At 45.2% G+C, this 23,313-nt stretch overlaps 1 protein-coding gene across 4 annotated transcripts in view; it reads left to right on the top strand.

Moving 5' to 3' along the window:
* The window catches only part of PPARG (peroxisome proliferator activated receptor gamma), a 91,727-nt gene that overhangs the window by 47,964 nt on the left and 20,450 nt on the right, over positions 1–23,313 (top strand). For all 4 annotated transcript variants that reach the window (XM_053288124.1, XM_053288125.1, XM_053288122.1 and 1 more), the window contains 3 exons: positions 1,117–1,286; positions 2,950–3,088; positions 21,230–21,429. In XM_053288124.1, coding sequence (XP_053144099.1) covers positions 1,117–1,286; positions 2,950–3,088; positions 21,230–21,429 — 509 coding nt within the window. The remainder of the gene's footprint in view (positions 1–1,116; positions 1,287–2,949; positions 3,089–21,229; positions 21,430–23,313) is intronic.

Genomic DNA, 23,313 nt, shown 5'->3' with positions numbered 1-23,313 from the left:
CAGTGTTGCAGGACTCTGGAAAGCTCCAAGTAAGCAACTTGCTCCAGTGGGCCAAAGGACTTGGAGGGAGGCCTTAAATGCCTCTTGGTGCAGCCTATCCTTCCCAGGCTCATTTCCCTGCCTAGAGAACAGAGTAGTTTAAAGGAGCTCTTTTTGGACCTGGAAGCTTGCATTCTTCCACTTCACCGTGTGTCTTCTGGGAATCTTGCACTCCTCCACTCCACTGTGTCTCCACTGCTCTGTTGCTACTGCTGCTACTACTAATACCACAACAAATATTTATATATGGCTCTTCAACACAATTCTCAAAGCAGTTCACATAGAAAAATAAATAATACATAAATAAGATGATCGCCTGCCCCCAAAGGGCTCACAATCTAAAAAGAAACATAAGGTAGACACCAGCAACAGCCACTAGAAGGATGCTGTGCTGGGATTGGATAGTGCCGGTTGATCTCCCCCTGCTAAATATAAGATAATTACCACTGCTGATGATGTGTAGGCTTTGGGGACCATGAGATACTTTGTGAGGAAGGGACTAGTTTGTATGGGTTCAGTGAATGCTGGCTCCAAGGTCTCCTGTTAAGCGGCGTCTGGCTCTGGCTCTCCCTAGCCCAAGCTTCAGCCTGGTATCAGGACCTGGGCCTGGGACTGGGTCCATGACTGGTTCTTCCAGCCCAACTGCTCCTCCCTCCTCAAGGTTCAATCCTTCAGGGCAAGAGTCATGACACTGAAATAAGTATAGTTCTTACATGCATATCTAATGCTGAAGTCTGTATTTATTATTCATTTATTTATTTTATATTTTTACATTTATATCCTGCTCTTCCTCTGAGGAGCCCAAGAGTGGTGTACATGGTTATTTTTATCCTCACAACAACCCTGTCAGGTCGGTTAGGCTGAGAGTTACATGACTGGCCCAGAGTCACCCAGTGAGTTTCATGGTTGAATGGGGATTCGAACTCAGGTCTTCCCGGTCCTAGTCCAACACTCTAACCACTATGCTGTGCTGGCTCTCAATTGCAAGTAGAGGCATCTGCCATCAGTCTTGCCCGTGTTAATGTAGTTTTTCAAGGTTACAGTGAAATCCTCTTTTGAAAACTTTGTCTTTTTTAGGTGCAATCAAGATGGAGCCACCTTCTCCACCATACTTTTCAGAAAAAGTTCAGCTGTACAATAAACCTCATGATGAAGCCTCTAATTCTCTCATGGCTATTGAATGTAGGGTGTGTGGGGACAAAGCGTCTGGATTTCATTATGGGGTGCATGCATGTGAAGGCTGCAAGGTAGGTAGTAAGCACAGAACGTTCATTCTTTTAACATTCTTCGGCTTCTGATGATTTGATATCAATAGAACAGGGAACCTTGATATGTTTAATCTGTGTTAAATTGGTTTCATCTAGAAATTCTCATTTCATTTCTCTGTCAGCCAAGTGACAGTAGAGAGCTTGCACTTCTCAAAGTTTGATTCACAAAACTAATTGAGCTTCATTTCAAAGGCAAGATCTGAGAGGTGCCTGGGGAATACAACTCAGTCCATATGTGCCCATAACATTTTTTTATTTACTTGATTCTTCGAAGTAAAAGAAAGAGTGAATGGAAATTAAAGACACATATATAATTTCAGATAAGAAGTAAGCAAAAGTGTGATATTGTTTGTTTCACATGTAGAGAGGCCTGTAAGATAAACAGAAATATTTCTTAAAGGGATTTTTCTTCTGGGATCCCAACAGCTGTTCAAGCTATAACATTTTATCATGTGTAGTCTTTCTTTCAAACTACAGTTTCTGCCCCCCAGCACTACTGATGCATAACTTTCCTCAATAATTGAATAAAATTTATTTTTCCAAATTAATGGCTGCGCAAAATTCATCTGCATTTTATCAAAGCGTGCACACAATTACACAGAAACATTCTTGCATAAACACACACAGTAATGCAAATGCAGTTTCACAATGGACAGCCATTATTTCCAGTGGCTGTCCTTTGTGCAACTTCATTTGAATTTAAGTGATAGGATTGTTCACATAAAATTTTGTATCTGTAGGTGATTGGGAAGTATGATATTCAGCATTTTTTTCTAAATAATATAAAATAATAATAATATAAACTTTCACTGAGTATATTCTGGTGTAAAAAGTAGTGCATTCAGCTAATCTCAGTGCTAGGATTGTGTACGCAAAATTTTGTATCTGTAGGTCATCTGTAAGTCATCGGGGCGTATGACTTTATTTTGCACAAGCAAATGAACCAACCAACCAATTCTTCACAACATACAATAGATTGATCTGTGTGAACTTTGATAAGCAAGCAGATTTTACAAAATGTGAAGAATCTCTTGCATCTTGCAGCACAGCCTGAGCTGAAAGAAAGTGAGGTTCTCACAGGTAGGCAAAACTGGGCTAAGGAGGTCCAGCCTGGTTTTGCCTGCGCATGAGAACCGCTGGGAGCCACTCAGGTCCTCGGGACAGTACAGCAGCAAACCCGCATCTGGAGCCTGCCTCCAAAACCAGGTTAAGAGATCAAGCACTCCCTTAGCCCTGTTTCTCTGCTCATCTGCCAGTCCCAGCTGCTTACAGGCAGGGCTGGGAGACTGTGGGGCTCCTGGATGGCATTGGGGAATCCCCACAATGTACCGTGCACTCACGCAGTGCATGATGGGGGTTTCTGGGGGGTGGGGCGATGCTTCCCAGCCCCCAACCCTCCACGCTGCCAGGTGCAACTGGCAATCGTCTAGGCAGGCCATCTGCCCACCCAGCAAAGACAGAGGGATCAGCTGTGGGGAGGGAAATGCTAGCAGCCTTCCTCCCCACTCTCCCTGGAGCCCTTTCTCACTGACCATGAGAAAGTGCTCAGTATCGATTATATAATGGAGATTACTTTCAGATGAGGCAGGAAGCAATAGAAAATTCTAACTATATTTTCCCCATTCCTTTGTTCCTATTGAAGGGTTTCTTTCGAAGAACAATCCGGTTAAAATTAATCTATGAGAGGTGTGATCTCAATTGCCGCATTCATAAGAAAAGCAGAAATAAATGTCAGTACTGCAGATTCCAGAAATGTCTTGCAGTTGGAATGTCACATAATGGTGAGTCTCTTGCTGTCACACACATGCACGATGCACTTATAATCGCTCGGTATTATTATTCGTCTTGGTGTAACAGCTAAATATCAGTGGCAGGTTATGTGTGCTTATGTATGAGCACAGTCAGCATTGGACCAGTTCTGAAGCATTTTCTTGGTATGTGCTGTGGGAGAGAAAGAACGTATCCATTCCCCCATTCAGCATGAGTGCTCATCCCACTTTTGGAACTTTCATCAGACATCCATACACAGGTGTCCTTTTCATATAGCATCTCAACTATACAGTGGATATTCCCCCAAAAATCTGGGAATCTACTTTGAGATCTAAGCCTACGGGATCCAGATGAAGTTAGTCATGACCAAATTCCATTGAAATTAATGGGACTTCAGTTAGTCAGGGCTAATGTGTGTCATTTATTTCAGTGTTGCTTAGTCATGACTAACTTAGTCTAGATTCTGACCATTGGAATGGACAGGCAGTATGAGATACACAAACATGGGTGACCAGCAGGCTCAGAGGCATGAGAAGTGCTTGCCACTGGCAGGGCAATCAGCCATGATCTTCCTCCCCTACCATACTGGTAAGTTCTGTTGGTGGGCTCTACTCACAGTCAACAGCAAGCCTTTTCACACATTCCTCAGGGAAACGCTTAACAGGGAGCCACACTCAATCCTAGCTTTCTGATAGCTATATGATACCAGTTCATAAATATATATATACAAGTATTTTTCAGCCCATTAATTAAACGGGCGCTAGTCTGTGCCCTCAACCGCCGCCTCCTCCCACCCGGGCCCACCGCCTCCTTCGGCCATGGCCGGCGCCATCCGGGGCCGCCGCCGGCCTCCCCGGCCGGCCCAGGCCCCCCACCACCTCAGGCCTCCCACCTCAGGCCCCCCGCCACCTCAGGGCTCCCTTACCCTTCCCACGGCCAGTCCGGTTCTGCGGCCGCCGCCTCCAGGCTTCCCGCGGCGGCCACCACCGCCAGCAGGCCCAGTCCTCCCACCGCGGCCAACGCCGCCAGCGGGCCCAGTCTCCTTGCAGCCACTGCTGCCACCATCGGGGCAAGTCGCCCCGCCGCGGCAACTGCTGCCAGCGGGGCCAGCGGGGCTGCCGCGGCCACCGCCGCCTTGTTCGCACTCCCGCTGTGGCAGAGCCGGATCTGCTGCCGCCGTTGCTCCTCTCCTGGCTGTCGGGCTTGTCGACATTGCCTCCCTGCGGCCGAGCCAGGTGCGCTGTCGCCGCCCCTTGCGCTCAGGCCGGTCACTTCTGCCACCTCTAATCTCCCCGCGGCTTCAGTTAGCACTCCCAGCTTTTTTTTTTTTTGGCCCCTGCTGCTCTCCCGGTTCCTCCGCTGCTGTCACAGCCCTCCCGGTTCCCCCGCTGCCGCCTCAGCCCTCCCAGTTCCCCCGCTGCTGCTTCTGTTTTTCCCGGTCCCCCTGCCGCTGAACAACATGGCCGCCCGTGTCTGGACGGCCGTATCTTTCACGGTCTTTCTGAGCATGCACCGTTCTGAGCATGAACGGCCGAGAAAGACACGGGCCGAAGACAGGCACGGGATCACGCTCTACCATATTATTATAGAGGATGTTCGTGTCATTCACTCATCACATGTTTTCACATACATTTTAAGTGTATGCTTAAAAACTAGGTGTGCATCTTAAAATGTAAGGTATGAAGAAGCCCTAAGAGCCAGTCTGCAGAGGTGAACAGGCTTCATGTGATTCTCCTGACCTTCCCAGCTTCAGAAGTTGAGCAAGAAAATTGTATGGTGTGACACCCCTTAGTTCGCCTTGAGTACACTTCTGCGTTCTTGTGGCATTTTTGCTCCCTCTTCAATCACAAAAACTGAAGTAGTTGTATCTCCATGGAGTGCTGGTTCACACAGTGAGCAAGTTCATGCTACTTCTGTCTGGTCTGAATGTGGGGAAAATATCAGGGCTATGTCAGAAAGCGAGAGCCCTGTGAGCAAGACACCCCATCTGGTTCCCAAGAATCTCCACTTGATATTCTCCTGACTTCTGTCCCCAGGATCTGGAAGTCAGGTGGAGAATCTTGGGAGAATATCGGATTAAAACACAAGAATCAGACTTGGGTCGATTCAGATGAGAACGCATAGTCTTGCATCTCAACATATCCCTGCCATTTTCCCCACTTCCAGTCTGTCTGGCAGTCATGTGAACCCACCCAACAGGACACTTAGAAAGTTTGTTCCAGAAAGAAGTACAAGAAACAAGCTTACCCAACAAAACAGCTGGAAGAGATCTGTAATTATCAGCAATATGTTAAGTGGTATTTGTTTGCCTGTATGCACAAGCAATGTTTATCATTCTTTATGTTCCCATCACTGCTGTTTTTCTTCTGCTTTTCTGTATTCTTTCACTCCAAACTACACCATACTGTTCATCTTAGTATCTAAAGCATAAATGAGTTGCATCCTTCTGTTTCCAATATACAATAGTGGAAATAGGTGTTACCAACAAATCCATAAATGTCCCACTGTGTATCACATTTGGATGTAAAATAATATTGCAATAGGATGTTTTCCAAGTTTGTTTTTGACCTGATTATTTCATTTCTCTCTCTCTCTCTCTCTCTCTCTCTCTCTCTCTGGGAAATGAAAGAAATTTCCCCTGCCCTTCTCTTTGGAAGAAGATGGGCACAATTATACTAAGATTTGGGCTATTTACTTGTAAGCAGCCATTCAGGAACTTATTTCTTTGAAACTTACTCTGTTGAGGTTTCCCTTAGTCTCTTGATCCTCATATCTTCTCTGCCATTACAGTATTTCCATCATGACACACTAGTTTTGCTTCATTCAGTAATCTGCATATTATTTCAGTAATCAAGATTATATCATTGTTGCCTTTCCTCCTCGCCCATCTTATCGTCTTATTTGTTCTTGACTCATTTGTTTTGCATCTTATGCTAAGAAGTCAGTTTTCTCCTGGAACAATACTAACACTTCCTGAAATCAGTTTCATACTTTGCTTTCTTTGCCTACCTGAAGAAACAGGGTTGCATGAAACACCTCCCAAGATAGAATATGTATTGGAATATGAAGAAATATTCATTTCTGGCCATGTGTCCTGTCTAAATGCTGGTTAACCAGAGCAGTTTGACCAGCATTGTCCTGAAATTCTACATTCACACAATCGTTCCACTGGGCTCACTAATCCTGATTAACTTTTTACCAGGATCCTTGCGACTGTGTGAGCGCAATAGCTAGAACTGCCTATAATATTCTTCACTGACAAGCAGCCCCATGGTGTTGTGAGTTAGTTCCAGATCCTTCAGGCGGGGGCGTAATGATAGGGGGGCGGGGGGGGCATGTGCCCCGGGTGCCACCCCAGCGGGTCACGTGGGGGGCACCAAAAAGTGGCTTCCCCCCCCCGGATCGCCCGCCGAGTGCGGCGGGTGTGTGGCGATGTGGCGGTGGTGAGCAGCGGCAGCGGGTCGCCTGCCGAGTGCGGCGGTGGCTGGCGGCGATGGGCTGCCTGTAGCGCAGCCCGAGTGGTGGCGGATCGCCCGCCGAGGAGTTCAGGCAGAGCGACACCGAGCCTGCCTTCTGGCCCGCCTGCGCAGTTGGAAAGCGACGCCGGGCCAGAAGGCAGACTCGGCGTCGCTCTGCTTGAACTCCTCGACGGGCGATCCACCGCCGCTCGGGCTACGCTACAGCCCATCACCGCCAGCCAGCCACCGCCGCACTTGGTGGGTGACCCACCGCCGCCGCCCACACCACCACCACATCGCTGCCGCCGCACTCGGCAGGCGACCCGCCACCGCCACCCACACCACTGCCACATTGCCGCGCCATGCCACACGCACGCCGCCGCCCACACCACCGCCACATCACCGCCATCGCGCCGCACGCCCGCAGCACTCGGCAGGCGACCCACCGCCGCCGAATCGCCGCCACCGCGATCTGCCGCCTGGGGGGCGCCACCGTGCCCTCACAGGTATGTGGGGGCCGCCAGGGGATGGGGGGCGCCATTTCAGGGCCAGCCAGAGCTTGCCCTGGGCGCCGTTTCCCCCCGATACGCCACTGCCTTCTGGCTCTGGATTAGAGTTCAATGGCTAACCTGAAACCTTCCTCTTTCTATTTTTTGAGAGGGTCTGAAGTCTGGCATGGAATTAAACTCTGTGAAAAGAATTAGAGGCAAGATGTTGCACCTTAGGAGACACCACTACTAGAGCTGAGTTGGAATGCGGCGGGGGGGGCATTTTCCAGGAAACCTTTCGTCTCCTGTGAAAAGCAGTTCCTTTTCAGCAATGTTTTTGGGGTGGCACAAATGGAGCAAAGGTGTTTGTCCACTGTGCATGGATGTGGGGTGGGGGGAGGATGTGGGGTGGGGGAGGACATGGAACTTGTTGCCAAGGCAATCAGAAAGTGCTCCCTTCTTGCACTGTGCTTTGGTGTTTGTTTGTTTTTTGCTCTCTTGCCAGTATGAAAAGCTCAGTTGCCAAGGCGGCATCATCTGGTTGCGTTTTCTCTTCCCTCCCTCAAGAAATAGTAAATCTGCTTCATTTGTTCTCCATGGTGCTGCTAGGTGTAATTGCACACATTATACGATCCCTGATTGGCTGGGAGGGAGAAGAAAATGGTGCCAGAGAAGCAACCGAGACAGGAAAGGTAGTGGCTGCAAATGGCCACCAAAAACCAATAAGGTACATGGGGGGATACATCCTGCAGATTTTTATGGACAAAATTTAGCATAGCTTTTCCTATTTCTCTGCTTATATTTCTTATATAATTAATGGCAACTTTGTAAGTTAATTTCTTCTCCCAAATATAAAAATACTGCTAAGTATTTAAACTGTAAATTATAATAATACTATGCAGACACATGGACCATTTTTCAGATGTCTGTCTCGTATCACCGTACACATGAGTCTGGAACTGCTTGGGGGAAATGGCCTGGGAGAGTTGCAGGATAAAAGTTAAGTACCACATGATGGGCCTCTTCTTACGATCCTGCCAATTGTAGTTGAAGGGTTGACTATGGTCATCAAGCCAGGAGCATGCTCCCAAGGAGCATGACTTGAAAACCTGCGCTGTACTAGAAGTCAGATTGTAGCTGCCAGTCATTGTTTAATGCTAGTTAACCCCCACAGTACTGTGTGGATTTTTTACATCACACTCCTCAGGAGTGCACCTGACTTGGAGATTGTAGTTAACCCTTTAACTATGATTGCTGGGACAGCAATGAACAGGCCCTAGATCTCTGTTGAAAATATGCCTCCCAAAAGTAGTATTTCCCTAGAAGTAGTAGACTTAGTAGGTTTTTTTTAAAAGTGCATCAGCGTGCAACCTCTTGCAAGCTCTTATACAGGAGACTAGTCTACTGTACTAGACAATTTGAAATAAGTCCCCTCTGTACTTTAAGGTCATCTTATGAACCCATGTGAAAATATGCAACTTCAGGATTCTAGAGAGAACAAAATCTAATGAGGTTTATGTAGTCTCTCCTTGGCAAAGCTAAGTGAAAACAGGAATAGGATGTCATAACATAGAGACTTATGTAACTCAAAGCGTAAAGAATTGCAAACATGACTGGGAAAATATCTTCTTTGTGGTTTTTGTTTTTCTCAGTATAAAATTGAGGTTCCTGGCGCCAAAAGAAAATCTTAACTTGGGATGCTAATACATCCGGTACATAAATTCTTATGAGAAGTATTTTCTTGACTATAATCTTGTCTAATATTAAAGACAAAAATCTTATTTTAATAATAATCTGCAGAGTTTCTTGTAGACACTCCGGGATGTATTTAATAATTTTTAAAAAACCAATACACACACACACACACACACACACACACACACACACTGTCCACCACGACCCCAAGATCCCTCTCCTGGTCAGTCACTGACAGCTCAGATGCCATCAGTGTATACTTGAAGTTGGGGTTTTTCATCCCAATGTGCATCACTTTACACTTGCATACACTGAACTGTATTTGCCATTTTGTCACCCACTCCTCCAGTTTGGAGAGATCCTTTTGGAGCTCCTCACAATCCGTTTTAAATTTCACTACCTGAAAGAGTTTGGTATCATCGGCAAATTTGGCTACCTCACTGCTTACCCCTACTTCTAGATCATTTATGAATAAATTAAAAATCACCAGTCCCAGTACATATCCCTGGGAGACCCGACTTCTTACTTCCCTCCATTGTGAAAACTCTGAATTTATCCTGTCTTTCAACCAGTTAGCAATCCACACATGTACTTGTCCCCTTGTCCCATGACTGCTAAGTCTCCTCAGGAGTCTTTGAAGAGGAACTAAGTTTCTCTACCATGTCCCTTGGATGTGGTACATAGGAACATAGGAAGCTGCCATATTCTGAGCCAGACTATTGGTCTATCTAGTTCAGTATTGTCTTCACAGACTGGCAGCTGCTTCTCCAAGGTTGCAGGCAGGAATCTTTTTCAGCCCAAGTTAAGGCCTTTGGCAAAGTGAACCACAATTATCTGTGGACATTGTTGAAAGCTAAAGGTATACCACCCCTATTCGTGACTTGGATACAGCTACTCTATACGAATGCAAAGGTGACACCACAGATTAATGGATGGCGGGGCGACCCGATCATTTTGCATTCGGGTGTCCGCCAAGGATGCCCACTGAGCCCATTACTTTATGTTTTTGCCCTGGATCCGATCCTGATCAGGATTCAGAGAGAACCCCATCTGCAAGGACTCTCGGTCTCTCTCCCTCCGCCCTGCGAGATCTTCCCGGGAGGGAGGAGGAGGGAGAGTGATGGGATAGCTGAACCAACTGTCCACTCAGAACCGCATTCTGAGTTTAAGGTAAAATTTGTAGCTCATGCCGATGATGTTACATACTGTTATCAAATGAAAATGAAATCTCTTTAATACTAGACCTCTTCTGGGAATATGGCAAGATCTCGGGCTCAGAATTAAATGCTGACAAAAGTGTATTTGTTAAATTGGACCCCGGACGCCAGCAACTCTCGTGCCTACCCATCTCTGAATGTAAAAGCAAAGGGGCCCCAGGGTCCAAACGGAAGTGGGTAGATACAGTAAACATTTTGGGGATTGAATATGGGATTAAGGAAAAAGTCTGGGGGGGGAGGAATTGGACAGATTGGGAAGAAAAAGTAATGCTTAAAATCACCATGTGGAAAAAATGGAGCCTTGCCATGTACCAGAAAGCGGTTTACATCCGGACTTACCTGATACCCCTGGTGCATAACCTGGCGGTAGTCTATCCTCCCCCACTCCATCTCCTTCGGAGAGTTGAAAGCCAGATCTTCCATCTAGTATGCCACACAGCGTCCTTCCCTTTGGCCCGTGCGGTAGCATTTAAGGAGGTTGAGCGGGGAGGCCTAGCCCTACCTGCCCTGCAACCCTATTTTGTAACTGAATTCATGTCCTATAATTTTGGAAACTGGATTTTTGTGAATGTCCATAATATGTCCAACCTCCTGCAAAAAACCTGGGTCTCGCTTTTCGCTCTGCGTTGGCGCAAGTCAGCATGGGGCATAGCATGGTGGGGGAAAGGATCTTTCAATGGTAATATCATACAAGTATTAAAAAGAGAACACCCGGACTACTTGAGAGATTTGTTATTCACACTTAAAAAATGGAAGGTTGAACCGGATCTATTTAAAGGATCCTCCTCAGTTAAGCAGCTAAGGAAAACAATTTATGGAGAGATTCTAGAAGTGGGTTTTTAAAAACCTGATTTAGAACGTAAATGCTACAAACACCTCACTTCACAGTACTTGTTGCAACCCGATCACCCTATCACTCTCTTTAAGGAGAAAAAAGTCCCTTTCCATTCATGGTAAACAAGGTGGGGCTTATACCACCAAGTACTACCACTTAATGTGGCTAAGCCATGGCTCCCAGAGGACCAGCAAGAGTGTCCTAAAATCACCTGCAAACAGAAAGCTAGTGAGCTAGGCAAAACATTCAGGGAAACCCACTCACATTTCTTAAGAGTGTGTGGTAGCCAAAAGAGTGTGGCAGGGAGTAAGCAAGCTGTTAGAATGGCCTGATTTGGAAAAACAGACTTGGGAAGAACTAACCTCTGGTTTGAGCGACAGAACCTCTTTTCGAGGTCCCAGAAAGAAACCTTCAAGGAAACGGGACGGAACGGGTGCCCTCATACTAGGCAATTGGAATGTTCCCCTTCTCGTAATCAGGTTAGTAAACCTGTATGTCATTTATGCAATGCTCGTGCATAGGAATAGGGAGGGAAGACGTGACCAAGAGGTTCACACAGATGAGACAGTAAATCTCTTCTGGAAAAGTTTGTATGGTTATGTGCAAAAAGACAAGAGTTATACAGCAATGGGACAAATTGTGGAAATGGACGTTGGACGTACCCCCCCCCCCATTACCTGATGTGCATTGTAATCCCCCACCCCTGAGTTACAGTACTACCTGCATATACTTCATAACCTTGTGGGTTTCCAAATCCTTGTGTGTAAATCTTTGTAGATATATCATGTACAAACAACCACTTTGTATATAATTGTGCTTTGGCAATGTACTGTATGCTTTGGTAGTTTGTTGGTTCAATAAAAAAAATCTTGTCCTATTAAAAAAAAATCCTGTCCTATCCTGGAGAAGTCAGAGAGGGAACTTGGAATCTTCTGCTCTTCCGAGAGTGGCTCCATCCCCTAAGGGGAATATCTTCCAGTGCTCACGCTTCTAGTCTCCCATTCATATGCAACTAGGGTGGACCCTGCTTAGCTAAGGGGACAAGTCATGCTTGCTACCACAAGACCAGCTCTCCTTTCCTTGGTATGTGGCATTTCTATTGTGTTTGTGTGTGTGTGTGTGTGTGTGTGTGTGTGTGTGTGTGTGTGTATAGTTTAAGTCCAGCTTTTCTTTGTGAAGTCATGCTGCTTACCAAGCATCCACATGACATTGCACCATGTGGTTTGTGAAGTCACAAATAAGGAAACCAGTATATCAACACTGACAGTGCATGTCCATCCTGATGAATATAGTAACTATCTGGATTATATTAGGATCAGATGTATTTCAGCGGGTAATATTAGAAGTTACCCAAAATACTGAGTTGCTGCCCAGAACAGCAGGTCCTGCATCAGCCTCCCCCCGCCCACCGGCCGCAAATAATATTCCATACAAATTGCCCCATGTATCTGCATCATTTTGCTATGTTTCTAGGTTGCTGCACTACATCATTGGGCAGCTGCTGGGGTAGGCAGGAATAACACAGCATACAGATGGCCCTCCTTATCCATAGTCCTGGCAACTGTGGTTTCACATATCCACAATCAGGCTATATAGACCCGACCTCCTTATACACAGCTTAAAAATATGCAAAATTAACCTATCCATGGTTCGTGAGTGGCCAGAAATTACCTCCAATGTCATTTCCAGCTACTATTTTACTAAACAGAGTCTCTTTTGGTTGTTTTTTTTAAAAATCCCACAATTTTTTGCAGAAAGTCAGCTGAATTGGGGGTTTGGGGGAGCAATCCTGGACAGCTGGAGACCTGGAGAGCAGGGTATGTTTCACTTTCCCCCCTTGCCTCCCCTCTTTCTTTCTTTCTTTCTTTCTTTCTTTCTTTCTTTCTTTCTTTCTTTCTTTCTTTCTTTCTTTCTTTCTTTCCTTTTGCCCTTTTTTTACCCTGAGGAACCTAACACCCCTTCCCCATCCCCATTGCCTTAGTCTCGTTATCCGCAGTTTCTTTATCCACAGAAATTGGTCAGAGTGGAACCCCCGTGGATAACAAGGGCCATCTGTAATAATATCAGGACATGGGCAAGTTGCATTACATGTTGCAAGGAGGGAAGGAAAGAGCTTAGCATGTGACTGTCATTTTCAGCTACAGACCTGTATCTTTCAAGATGTAAAGTTCCACTATCAAGAACAGAAAAATGTGTCTCCCAATTTCTGTATTTACCAATCAGTTAGGAACTTAGCCTTGAACTTATCCTCATGTGGTGCCAAATCATTACATATTTCACTAGGAAGAATAAACACCATATACATTGCTTGTGTCTTTACTAGGCTCAGTTACAAGAATACCGATAAGCAAGTGCTATTTTAGACTTTCAGCCAAGAACTGACAGCAATATAGCACATATTTATTTAGCAAAAGAAATAACTGCCCCAAAGCCAAGCTTTCTTCCAGTAGCATGGTAGATCTACTGGCTTTTCTGTAATGGTATGACATGGAGACTATTATTGACAGAAATGAAAATTTGCAGGAAATATGCTCAACAGGCTTTGCAGATTGTGGTCCAAACATCAAATCAAACTCCATGCCTAGAATGCCCATACTATCACAGGAATCAATTAAAACATAATATGGCAACTTCACTCACTTGGAAACATGACTAGGAGACAGTTTTGCCACTGTTTTAATTGATTCCTGTGATAGTATGAGCATTCTAGGCATGGAGTTTGATTTGATGTTTTTTTTAACCTGACCATGTTTTTTCATGTTACAACGGCAAGTCTGGTGTAATTACCTCATTGTCTGAAATTTCCAGCAGCTATCACAAGCAATTCAATCTCCATCTTCATATGTTCCCTGTGATTGGGGGAGAGTGGCCATGTGACAAGATATGACTTGTGGTGACCTCTGGGATTTGTGGTTTATAGCACTTATCTAGAAAATTCTCAGGTTGTTAAAAGTATTATGCGCTTTCCTATAAGTTTATTGTAGGTGAATAAAGCAGTGCAGTTTGGTAATATGGGAATTGTCAATTGTCTGGTGAGGACTATAAAGCTCACTGTATACAGAAAAGTGCTGTAGAAGGAAGATTGTGAATAATGCTGCTGCTACCAGTAGAAATCAATCAGCAATTTAGAGCTACATAGGGCTAGATCTCACGATCATCTTAATGTAAGCTTACTGCCAAATCTGAGATCCCTGAGCCATGCACACTCCCACAGAGTGTATCGTGTGCTCTCAGACATTTTTACTGATCCCAGATCCCTGCTGCAAGAACCTGACATTTAACCAGGATCGACCAGCTAAGTTCTTTAAAAGAAATATTAATGATCCTGTTAAATGTCGGCTGGTTGTGGCACAGATCTGAGATTGATAAATAAATCCTGAGCTCACACTGCATGCTCCACAGAGCTTGGGAATCTCAGACTTGCAGGTAAGTCGTACATTGAAATGATTGTGGGAACTGACCCATTGAATGAGGCTTGATCCTGCAAAGTGTCTTTTGCTCTGTCATGCTAGAGGAGTGGCTGAAGCCCCCCTCTTCTCTGCCTCTTGGCATTGAGATCTGGCCACATCAAGGGCCCATGTTGGTTTCTCTCCCTTAAAAACCGTGGAGAAACTGCACGAACAGGATCTCTGCAAAACTGGGCATTGGTTTTGAGGCCCTACTCACACATTCTTTGAAGCATGCGGTGGAGGGGAAAGGCACCTGCCAGCTCCTCGGCCACATGCTGGTGGGGCGCTGACTGGCAAATCTTTACCCCTGTTGACTTTTAGGTGGTGCTCAGCTGTTAGGGACTGGGAAATGATATTTTTTCAACTTGATGGATCTTATCTAAATCTGCAAATCTTTCCTCAAGAGGTGTAGCGAAATACAGGAAGTTAAAATTACTGGCTTGTTCCCTGGGAAAGATTAACAGTATAGGACTCATTTGGTCATGCAGTTGCAAACTGAGCCAATAGCTTTAATGAGGATAATCACATATAGCCTTTGTATTGTTTTTCAACATTTGATACTATTTCAGGCATCTGAATAATCTTATATAACAAAACCATCATATTTACTAGTATGGTACTGTAGTGACTCTGAACGCCTTAAAGCAGTTTAAGTTAACTAAAAGTTTCCTGCTGAAACGGAATCCTGTTTGTGGATCTTTTTCATATATGATAAAATGTCACTAAATTTTAACTGTGCACAAAGTTTTTAGAGGACTCCTGCATGATTTGAATTTCCCAACTATTTTGTTTGATTTTTTGTATAAAAGAATATTACTGATATCCCAACTACATTTTCCTTCTGCTATTCAGTCTCTTACTTAGAAGATTGTTGGGCTGTTGTAGGAGCCAAAGAAAGCCTTCCCAGGCACAGAACAATTTTGCAGATTACAGGGACATATGGTCACTAATGGAAAAAATATGCAGGGGATCTCTCCCCATGCAGAGAACACATGACTCACATTGTATTGGCAACAAACAATACTGTAGCTTGATACTGATAGCAAACACTAGAGTTTTAAAGCTCTCTATTATAGAATGGGATTGAACTAAAGCAGGGCTGCTCAACTTCGGATCTCCTGCAGATGGTGGCCTACAATTCCCATAATCCCTGGCTGTTCCCATAATCCCTGGCTATTCCCATAATCCCTGGATTATTCCCATAATCCCTGGTAGGTTGGGTAGGCAACTAGAACGCAAGTGGAGGAGGACTTGGTTCGAATCTGACAGGATGAGGCATGTGACCCATTTGAAGACATGCTGTGGCAGTTCATACAGCAAAAAAGAGATTTTGGTATGCACGCATTGCAGCTGCAGGTTCATGCTCAGCAGAGCTATCCCAGGTTTGAGGAGTTTAGTTTCTGCTCCTTCTGTTTTAAATCAGTCCCTGGGGTCGTTCTGCTGTGACACTTTTAATGGGTTCTTCGCTAACAAGCTCTCCTGTATTTGAGCCGACTTGGACTCCAGTATTTCTGCAAGGTCTATGGAGGAGGTGTCCAGCAATCCCCCTTGCAGTATTAGGTTGGATCAGTTTCAATCTTTGACTCCTAGGATGTGGACAAGCTGCTTGGGGCGGAGCGGCCTACCGCTTGTTCTCTGGATCCTTGCCCGATTTGGCTGTTTCTGTCCAGCAGAGAGATTGTTGGAGGTGGCCTAGTTAATATCATAAATGCATCGCTGAGGGAGAGTAGGGTGCCTCCTTGTCTGAAGAAGGCAATGGTTAGACCGTTCCTTAAGAAGCCTTCCCTGGACCCCTTAGCAATGGATAGTTACAGGCCAATCTCCAATCTCCCTTGGTTGGGCAAGGTGATTGATCCCATGCTAACTTGGCAAAGAGGCACCTTTTAACATGGTGATTCTCTTTATTTAGCAGAGGGAGAGTAACTGGCCCTATCCACCCCCAGCACAGTACCTCCAGTGACTGTTGCTGGGGTTTATCTGATGTTTCTTTTTAGATTGTGAGCCCTTTGGAGACAGGGATCCATTTTATTTATTTATTATTTCTCTGTGCCATTTTTGGAAGAGCAGTATAGCAATCAAATTAGTAATAATTAATAATAATAATTGAGAGGGTGGTGGCGAACCAGCTCCAGGCAGTTTGGGAGGAAACTGATTATTAGGCTTGAGCCCGAAACATTTCGGCGGCCATTGAAAAGGCCGCCGAAACGTTTCGGGTGGTGGGGGCGATTCGGCGTTTCGGCGCCGGCGGGGGTAGGGCTTTAAGGGCGGGGGAGAGTGTACTCACCCCCCCCCGCCGCATTTCCCCCGCCGGCGCTCTCGGAATTAGAAGCCCCTCGGGACGGCAGCGTTCCTCCCTGCCGTCCCGTTGCCCCCGTCGGCCGGAAGTGGCCGGAAGTCCCGTTCGCGCGTGCGCCCGTCGTGCGCGCGCCCGGCCGTACGCGCGCACGCATGACGGGCGCACGCGCAAACGGGACTTCCGGCCACTTCCGGCCGACGGGGGCAACGGGACGGCAGGGAGGAACGCTGCCGTCCCGAGGGGCTTCTAATTCCGAGAGCGCCGGCGGGGGAAATGCGGCGGGGGGGGTGAGTACACTCTCCCCCGCCCTTAAAGCCCTACCCCCGCCGTGCCGAACAACCTTTCGTGCACATCCCTACTGATTATCTAGACCCATTTAAAACTGGGTTTGAGACAGCCTTGATGGATGGCATTTACCAGGGAAACGACAGAGGGAGTGTGATTCTGCTGGTTCTTCTGGATCTCTCGGCTGCATTCGATACCATCGACCATGGTATCCTTCTGGATTGCCTGGGGGAGTTGGAGATAGGGGGCACTACTTTGCAGTGGTTCTGCTCCTATCTCTCGGGTAGATTCCAGATGGTGGAGCTTGGTGACAGTTGCTCCTCAAAATGGGGTGTTATATGGAGTCCCTCGGGGCTCCATTCTGTCACCAATTCTTTTCAATATCTACATGAAACCGCTGCGTGAGGTTATTAGGAGAATTGGTGCTGGGTGTTATATCAGTATGTTGATGACACCCAAATCTGCTTTTCCTTTTCATCTTCAGGAAATGGCACTCATTCTCAGGCAGTTATAGGCTGGATGAGGGATAACAAATTAAAGCTGAATCCAAGCAAGATAGAGGTGTTCATTGTGGGGGCTCAGAATCTGAGAATCTGAGGGGTGAGTTAGATCTTCCCGTGCTGGATGGGGTTACTCTCCCCCAGAAGGAGCAGGTGCACAGCTTGGGAGTACTCCTAGACCCAGGCCTCACCCTGGTATTTCAGGTGGAGGCCATGGCAAGTAGTGCTTTCTATCAGCTTCGTCTGATTCAACAGCTGCACCCATTCCTTGAAGAGGATGACCTCAAAGCAGTGGTGCATCAGCTGAGCTCCAGGCTTGACTTATTGCAATGTTCTCTATGTGGGGCTGCCTTCGTACGTATTATGCCTGTCTTGAAACAGTTACACTGGCTGCCAATATGTTTCCGGGCAAAATACGCAGTGCTGGTTATTACCTTTAAAGCCTGAACGGCTTAGGTCCAAGTTATCTTAAAGAGTTCCTTCCTCTGCATGATCCCTACCGCACATTAAGGTCATCTGAGGAGGTCCATCTTGTTGCCACCAGTTCGTATGGTGGCAACTCAGAGACAGGCCTTCTCTGTAGCTACTCCTGGGCAATGGAATGCACTCCTGGCCCAAATCCTTAATTTGAGTTCATTATTGTCTGTCAGGAGAGCCCTTAAAACCCATCTATTTGGCCTGGCCTTCCAGGGTTTTTAAATTGTTGGAAACTGTGTTAAATTGTTTTAAATGTTTGCCCTGCTTTTCTAGTGTTTTTAACTGTTTTCTGTTTTCATAGTTTCAATTTTAATTGTTAACTGGTTTTAATTGATTTATTCTGTTGTAAACCACTCTGAGCCATTTTTGGAAGGGTGGTGTATAAATCAAATAAATAAATAAATATTGGCCACTATGGCTGCGAATTATGGGAGTTGTAGTTCAAAAACAGCTGGGCGGGGGGCTAAATTGCGCAAGCCTGTACTGAAGTAAGTGGTTTGTACCTGCAGCCTAGGAAAGAACTAGTGGCCTATAGGTAGAGGGTTGGTTTTTTTTTTTTTCTTTCATCAAGTTCCATCTAAAATTCTGATCATGATACACGAAGTAGTTCACCCCAAAAGAACAAGGTCAACCTATTTGGATGCTAGCAGTGCTCTCATTAAGGCTCCTTATGTAACACATGAGGTTTTAGGATTTATGGGAAATCATTCTCCCAAAGACCAGAGGGCGGGGGAAATGGCAGCGTGACAATGATTTTTCACTGGCAACTGTTGCTGACAACTGGCTAAATGTATGCACTGTCTGTGTGGGGAAAGGAGAAAATGATCCTGCAGGCCAGGGTCCAAAGCAAATACCAGTAGGCAATTATTCAAAGGTCTATTGGAAGGCATTGTAGGCAGGGTGCATTTGCAGGAAGAGGTCTAAATTTAGACTTGACTAAGTGGTCCCCTGCTCCCTATGGAACTGCTAAGTCCCTTTCAATTCTACTAATGGTGTGAAAAACAGAACCAAAGGAGACCCTGAAATGAGATTACTAGGTGTTTGTTTTTAATTTTTTTGGCAATAGGGTTCACTGAAGAACAACTGTGATTGACATATGGAAATAAATCAGTGTCCATCTTGTACCCATGAAGCCAAAGTCAATCAATTGAGCAATTAGTTGTTCAACAGCTTTCTTCTGTTCTTGCCCCATCAAACTATTTCCAGGTGTGAGGAAAAGGCTATTTCGGACCAAGCAACATAGTGTAACCAAGAATGTGCCAAGTACTTGCATAACAGGAAAGAACTACAGAGAATCTAAAATAAATGCCTCCAGTGTTTTATCCACTTAGAAATACTATTCCTAGGGGCGATGCATTGCGTATGGAGATTATTTTGGACTAGCTGAACTTGCACAGAGCATCTGTGCGGTAGGACTTTGTTGCTCTCCTTGCCCCGCCACAGCACCTAATTTATTGCTCAGTGTCAGCCACCCACTCTCAGCCGCCCCCTCCCTGCTGCTCACTCACTCGCTCACCCACTTCCTGCTGCTGGCTTGCTCACTTGCCCCTCTCTGCCAACTGCCCCCTCCTTGTCACCTGCTCACTCACTTGCCCCCTCTCCACTGCCCATTCGCCCCTTCCCCGCCACCCACTCACCCCCTCGCCACCCACTCACCCCCTCCCTGCCGCCTGCTCACCCCCCCACTGCTCGCTCACCCCCCCACCACTGCTCATTTGCCCCATACCCACTCCTCTTCCCTATCTGCACATGGAATCCCATTTGCCCAATCACCACGGTGCTTCTGTTCTTTTACCTCCAATCAGTAAAGCAATGTGTGGGATGGGCTTGCCACATACAGTACAACCTTAGTGTATTATATATAGAGATACTTGATTTTTGAATCAAGTACTTCAGTTTACATGAGATACTACTGCAGAAACTGAAATTCCTTGGCACACATTCTGACTAAGGTTGTACTGTATTTGCAGAAGTACTTTCCACCTGTATGATGAGTGATTTTCACCTAGCTCCCCTGCCTTCTGCTGCCCCGATGCCCCACTAAAATATGCCCCTGGGGGTTGAGGAACCTTCCAAGACACATCTTAGGGGTGATGCCCCCTAAGACGTGTCTCAGAAGATCCCCCAAGCCCCAGGGGCATATTTTTGTGGGGCATCAGGGACAGCAAAGGAGCTAGGTGGAAATCAAGGGCAGCAGAGGGAAGGACAGACTCACTGAAAATCTCTCCTCCTCCCCTTGTGTTTGTGGAAAGTAGTTCTGTGAGTCAAGATGTGAGCTATTTTCCCATTCATCTTCCTTTACTTGTCTTTATTTTCAGAGACTGAATTTGTGTCCTCTTATGATGCAAAGTGATTTTAAGAATGTGTGCTAATAGTTATTTACATATTTGTGCCTGTTTGAGTAATTATGTATTGCTCTGTATTACCTGACAAGTTCCTGTTAAGTTGCTGGGTCACTGCTCAAACATTGGATTGTGGCTTTATCTTGCAAACAGGAGCTGAGAGCCAGAATTAGAACTTTACATCTTCTGGGAGACAATTCTGACCCAATACCATGTCTACATGGAAGTTCTGAAATGGAACAGCCATGCACTCTGCATACATGCGATCCTTGCACCCACAACATCGGTGAATAGCCCTGTCCTAGATAGCAGATGAGGGGCCATCATGAACCATAGCAGGAGTGAAAATGGGCACGCTTTCCTCCACAAGATCGCTTCTTCCTCTCACTTGCCACAATTTTTGGTTTAGTATAAAATGCTTAAGCAAGAATGTGGAGAGTATCATGGGACATGCCCTTAGGATGATTCAGGACTCTGGTTTGGCTTCTAGCTAAGTGAGCAAAGTATCTCTAGATTTCCCTGCTGAAACTTCTAAAGAGCCATCTTGTCTCAAACATTCAAACCAGCATCATAGAGCCCAGATGTTGTCATTAACTATTCTACATAGCCTATCACTACCTACCCACTTTGTAGTTTGATCATCTGTTTCCATTCTTCTACAATTTTATTTCACAATAACAAATACAATGAATATCTATATACCACTTTTCAACAGAAGTTTCCAAAGTGGTTTACATAGATATAAATAAATAAATAGATAGATAGATAGATAGATAGATAGATAGATAGATAGATAGATAGATAGGATCCTTGTCCCCAAAGGACTTAGGGTCTAAAAAAGAAACATAAGATAGGCCCCAGCAACAGCCATTGGAGGAAAGCTGTGCTGGGGATGGATAGGGCTGGTTGCTCTCCCCCTGCTAAATAAAGAGAATCAGTGCCTCTTTGCTCAGTTAACAAGGGACGCTCAGTTAGCAGGAGATTTGCAGCTTGCAGAATTTTCAATCTGCACAGCTGTAAAAAGCAGTGAAAAGATCATTGCAAATTCATGTGCATATGTTAGAAGCACTTTATTCCTGTTGTAACCATGTGTCTTTTTGTTCTCTTCAGCTATCAGGTTTGGGCGAATGCCACAGGCTGAGAAGGAGAAGCTCTTGGCAGAGATTTCAAGCGACATCGAACAGCTAAACCCAGAATCTGCTGATCTGCGAGCTCTTGCCAAGCATTTGTATGACTCATACATCAAGTCCTTCCCTCTGACCAAAGCCAAGGCAAGGGCCATCTTGACAGGAAAGACAACAGACAAATCCGTGAGTTCTAACTGCCTTCTATTCTCTTCTTGGAGCAAATGATTTACCATGCGGACAGATTAAAAATTAAAAAAAAAACAAAACCTTTTGCATTTGGCAATTACATATTTTAAGCCATGACTAAAGCACAGGAAATGTTTTTAGATAGGATAAGTAAACATTATTTGAAATAACCTAATAAAATATTTGAATCCCGTACAAGAATGTGAAGGTCAGCATAACCTCTCTGTACTTGTCAAGCCCCACTTCTTCCTGTTCTGTCACCTCTTTTCCATAGGTTATCTCCCACATTATCCAACAGGGCTGTCTCTTCTAGAATACATTGTGCCAAATGGCCTGACAATAGTATACTGCATATACTAACTCAAACCCTAGAGATCAATTCTGAGGCAGTTGCACTTTTTGGCTTCTTTTCCTTAAAATTGCCAAATGACTTATGGGTGGCATTGCTGCTAACTTCTAGCAAGTACAATACTTAATATTAAAAATGAATAATGATTTCTTCATTTCAATATATAAGCCTTTGATCAATTCCTAATTTAGTGTAGGAATTGAAATGAGTAGAAATTTGTATTCTGTTTGGAAACATGTCGTAAATTCATGTGTGATCTAGAACTCTGTGCATGTTCCAATATGTACATGGAGCTTTTGTATGCATGGGCTTCACTCTTGGTTTCAAAGGAGAAGGCAGCCTTTTGCTGATGTGAAGCTTCACCCTCCATTAAAATGTATGAGAGAAAAATGCTCTGTGTACATCTTGGAGCAGCTCACAAATACCTGTAGCACTGTGGCAGTTCCAATAGGTTTTAGAAAATCGACCTTTGGGGGCAATCACTTTTGCCTGTTATTTAGGACTTATGAATGAGTCTCAGACTTGTGAAGCATTCCATTTAATGTGATATCCTGATGTATTTGAGTTACTCTACATAAAAACAGGAAACAACATTATCCTTTACCAATGATCTTGTGGAAATATCAATAACAGCTAGTGAAAATCTATCGTTGCCTAATGGTACAATGAAAAACTGATTTTCCCAGTTATCTAAAACATCCTCTCACTGTGCATGACTATGAATACCGGCTGGCATGATGCATAGTTCTCAGGGACACTGAGCTGCTACAGCAGCAGCAACAGAAGCAGTGGGTAGACTGGAGATTGTGTGGTCACGCTATCAGCATTGCCATATTTCTTCCCATTTTTGGGAGAAGGTGCTGTAACCCTTCTAGTGCTACCACCCTGTATCTCCAGCCTCACTGCTGCTTCTGTCTCTGCACTGCAGCAGAGGGCTTGACTATCACTTTGGCCACTAAGTCCTCAGCCTTATCATCATTTTATTCTGCCTCTCATAATAAATAAATAAAGTGGCCAGCATCTAGACTAAGTTAATCATGACCCTATCAAAATGACTAGTGCTTAAGTTAAACGTGATTAACTTGTCTCTTTGATTTCCATGGTGCTTAGTCATGACGTACTAGTACGGATGCTGCCCAGTGCTCAACATAAAATCGGCACATCCACAGAATAATTGAACTGTAACTATCACACACTTGTGCGGCTGTTTTGAAACAGAAAATGGGGGCTGCTTCTCACAAAACAGTTTTGTATTTGTACAGATACCAGAATATAAAATATAAATACATGATGTCATGATTGATGGGCAAATGCATATATACATTGCAACTCTCTCTTTCAACATGCTCACAACTGGTGGCCATCAGAGAGCTGGGCCACCACTTGCACATATTTTGATGAGACAAACCATTACCTTTGCACACAGAGATCATTTATACTTGAGACGTTGGAGCTATTCTGACGATCAGTGGAAAGCAGGTTACGGGTGCTTAGCCCGCTTTCCACCAATCGTGAGACTCACCGGGCTCACA

The sequence above is a fragment of the Hemicordylus capensis genome, chromosome 2 (assembly GCF_027244095.1).
Source record: "Hemicordylus capensis ecotype Gifberg chromosome 2, rHemCap1.1.pri, whole genome shotgun sequence".
In the NCBI taxonomy this organism is placed as follows: domain Eukaryota; kingdom Metazoa; phylum Chordata; class Lepidosauria; order Squamata; family Cordylidae; genus Hemicordylus; species Hemicordylus capensis.
Note: the sequence above shows the minus strand (reverse complement) of the source record. Positions and strands in the feature narration are given on the sequence as shown.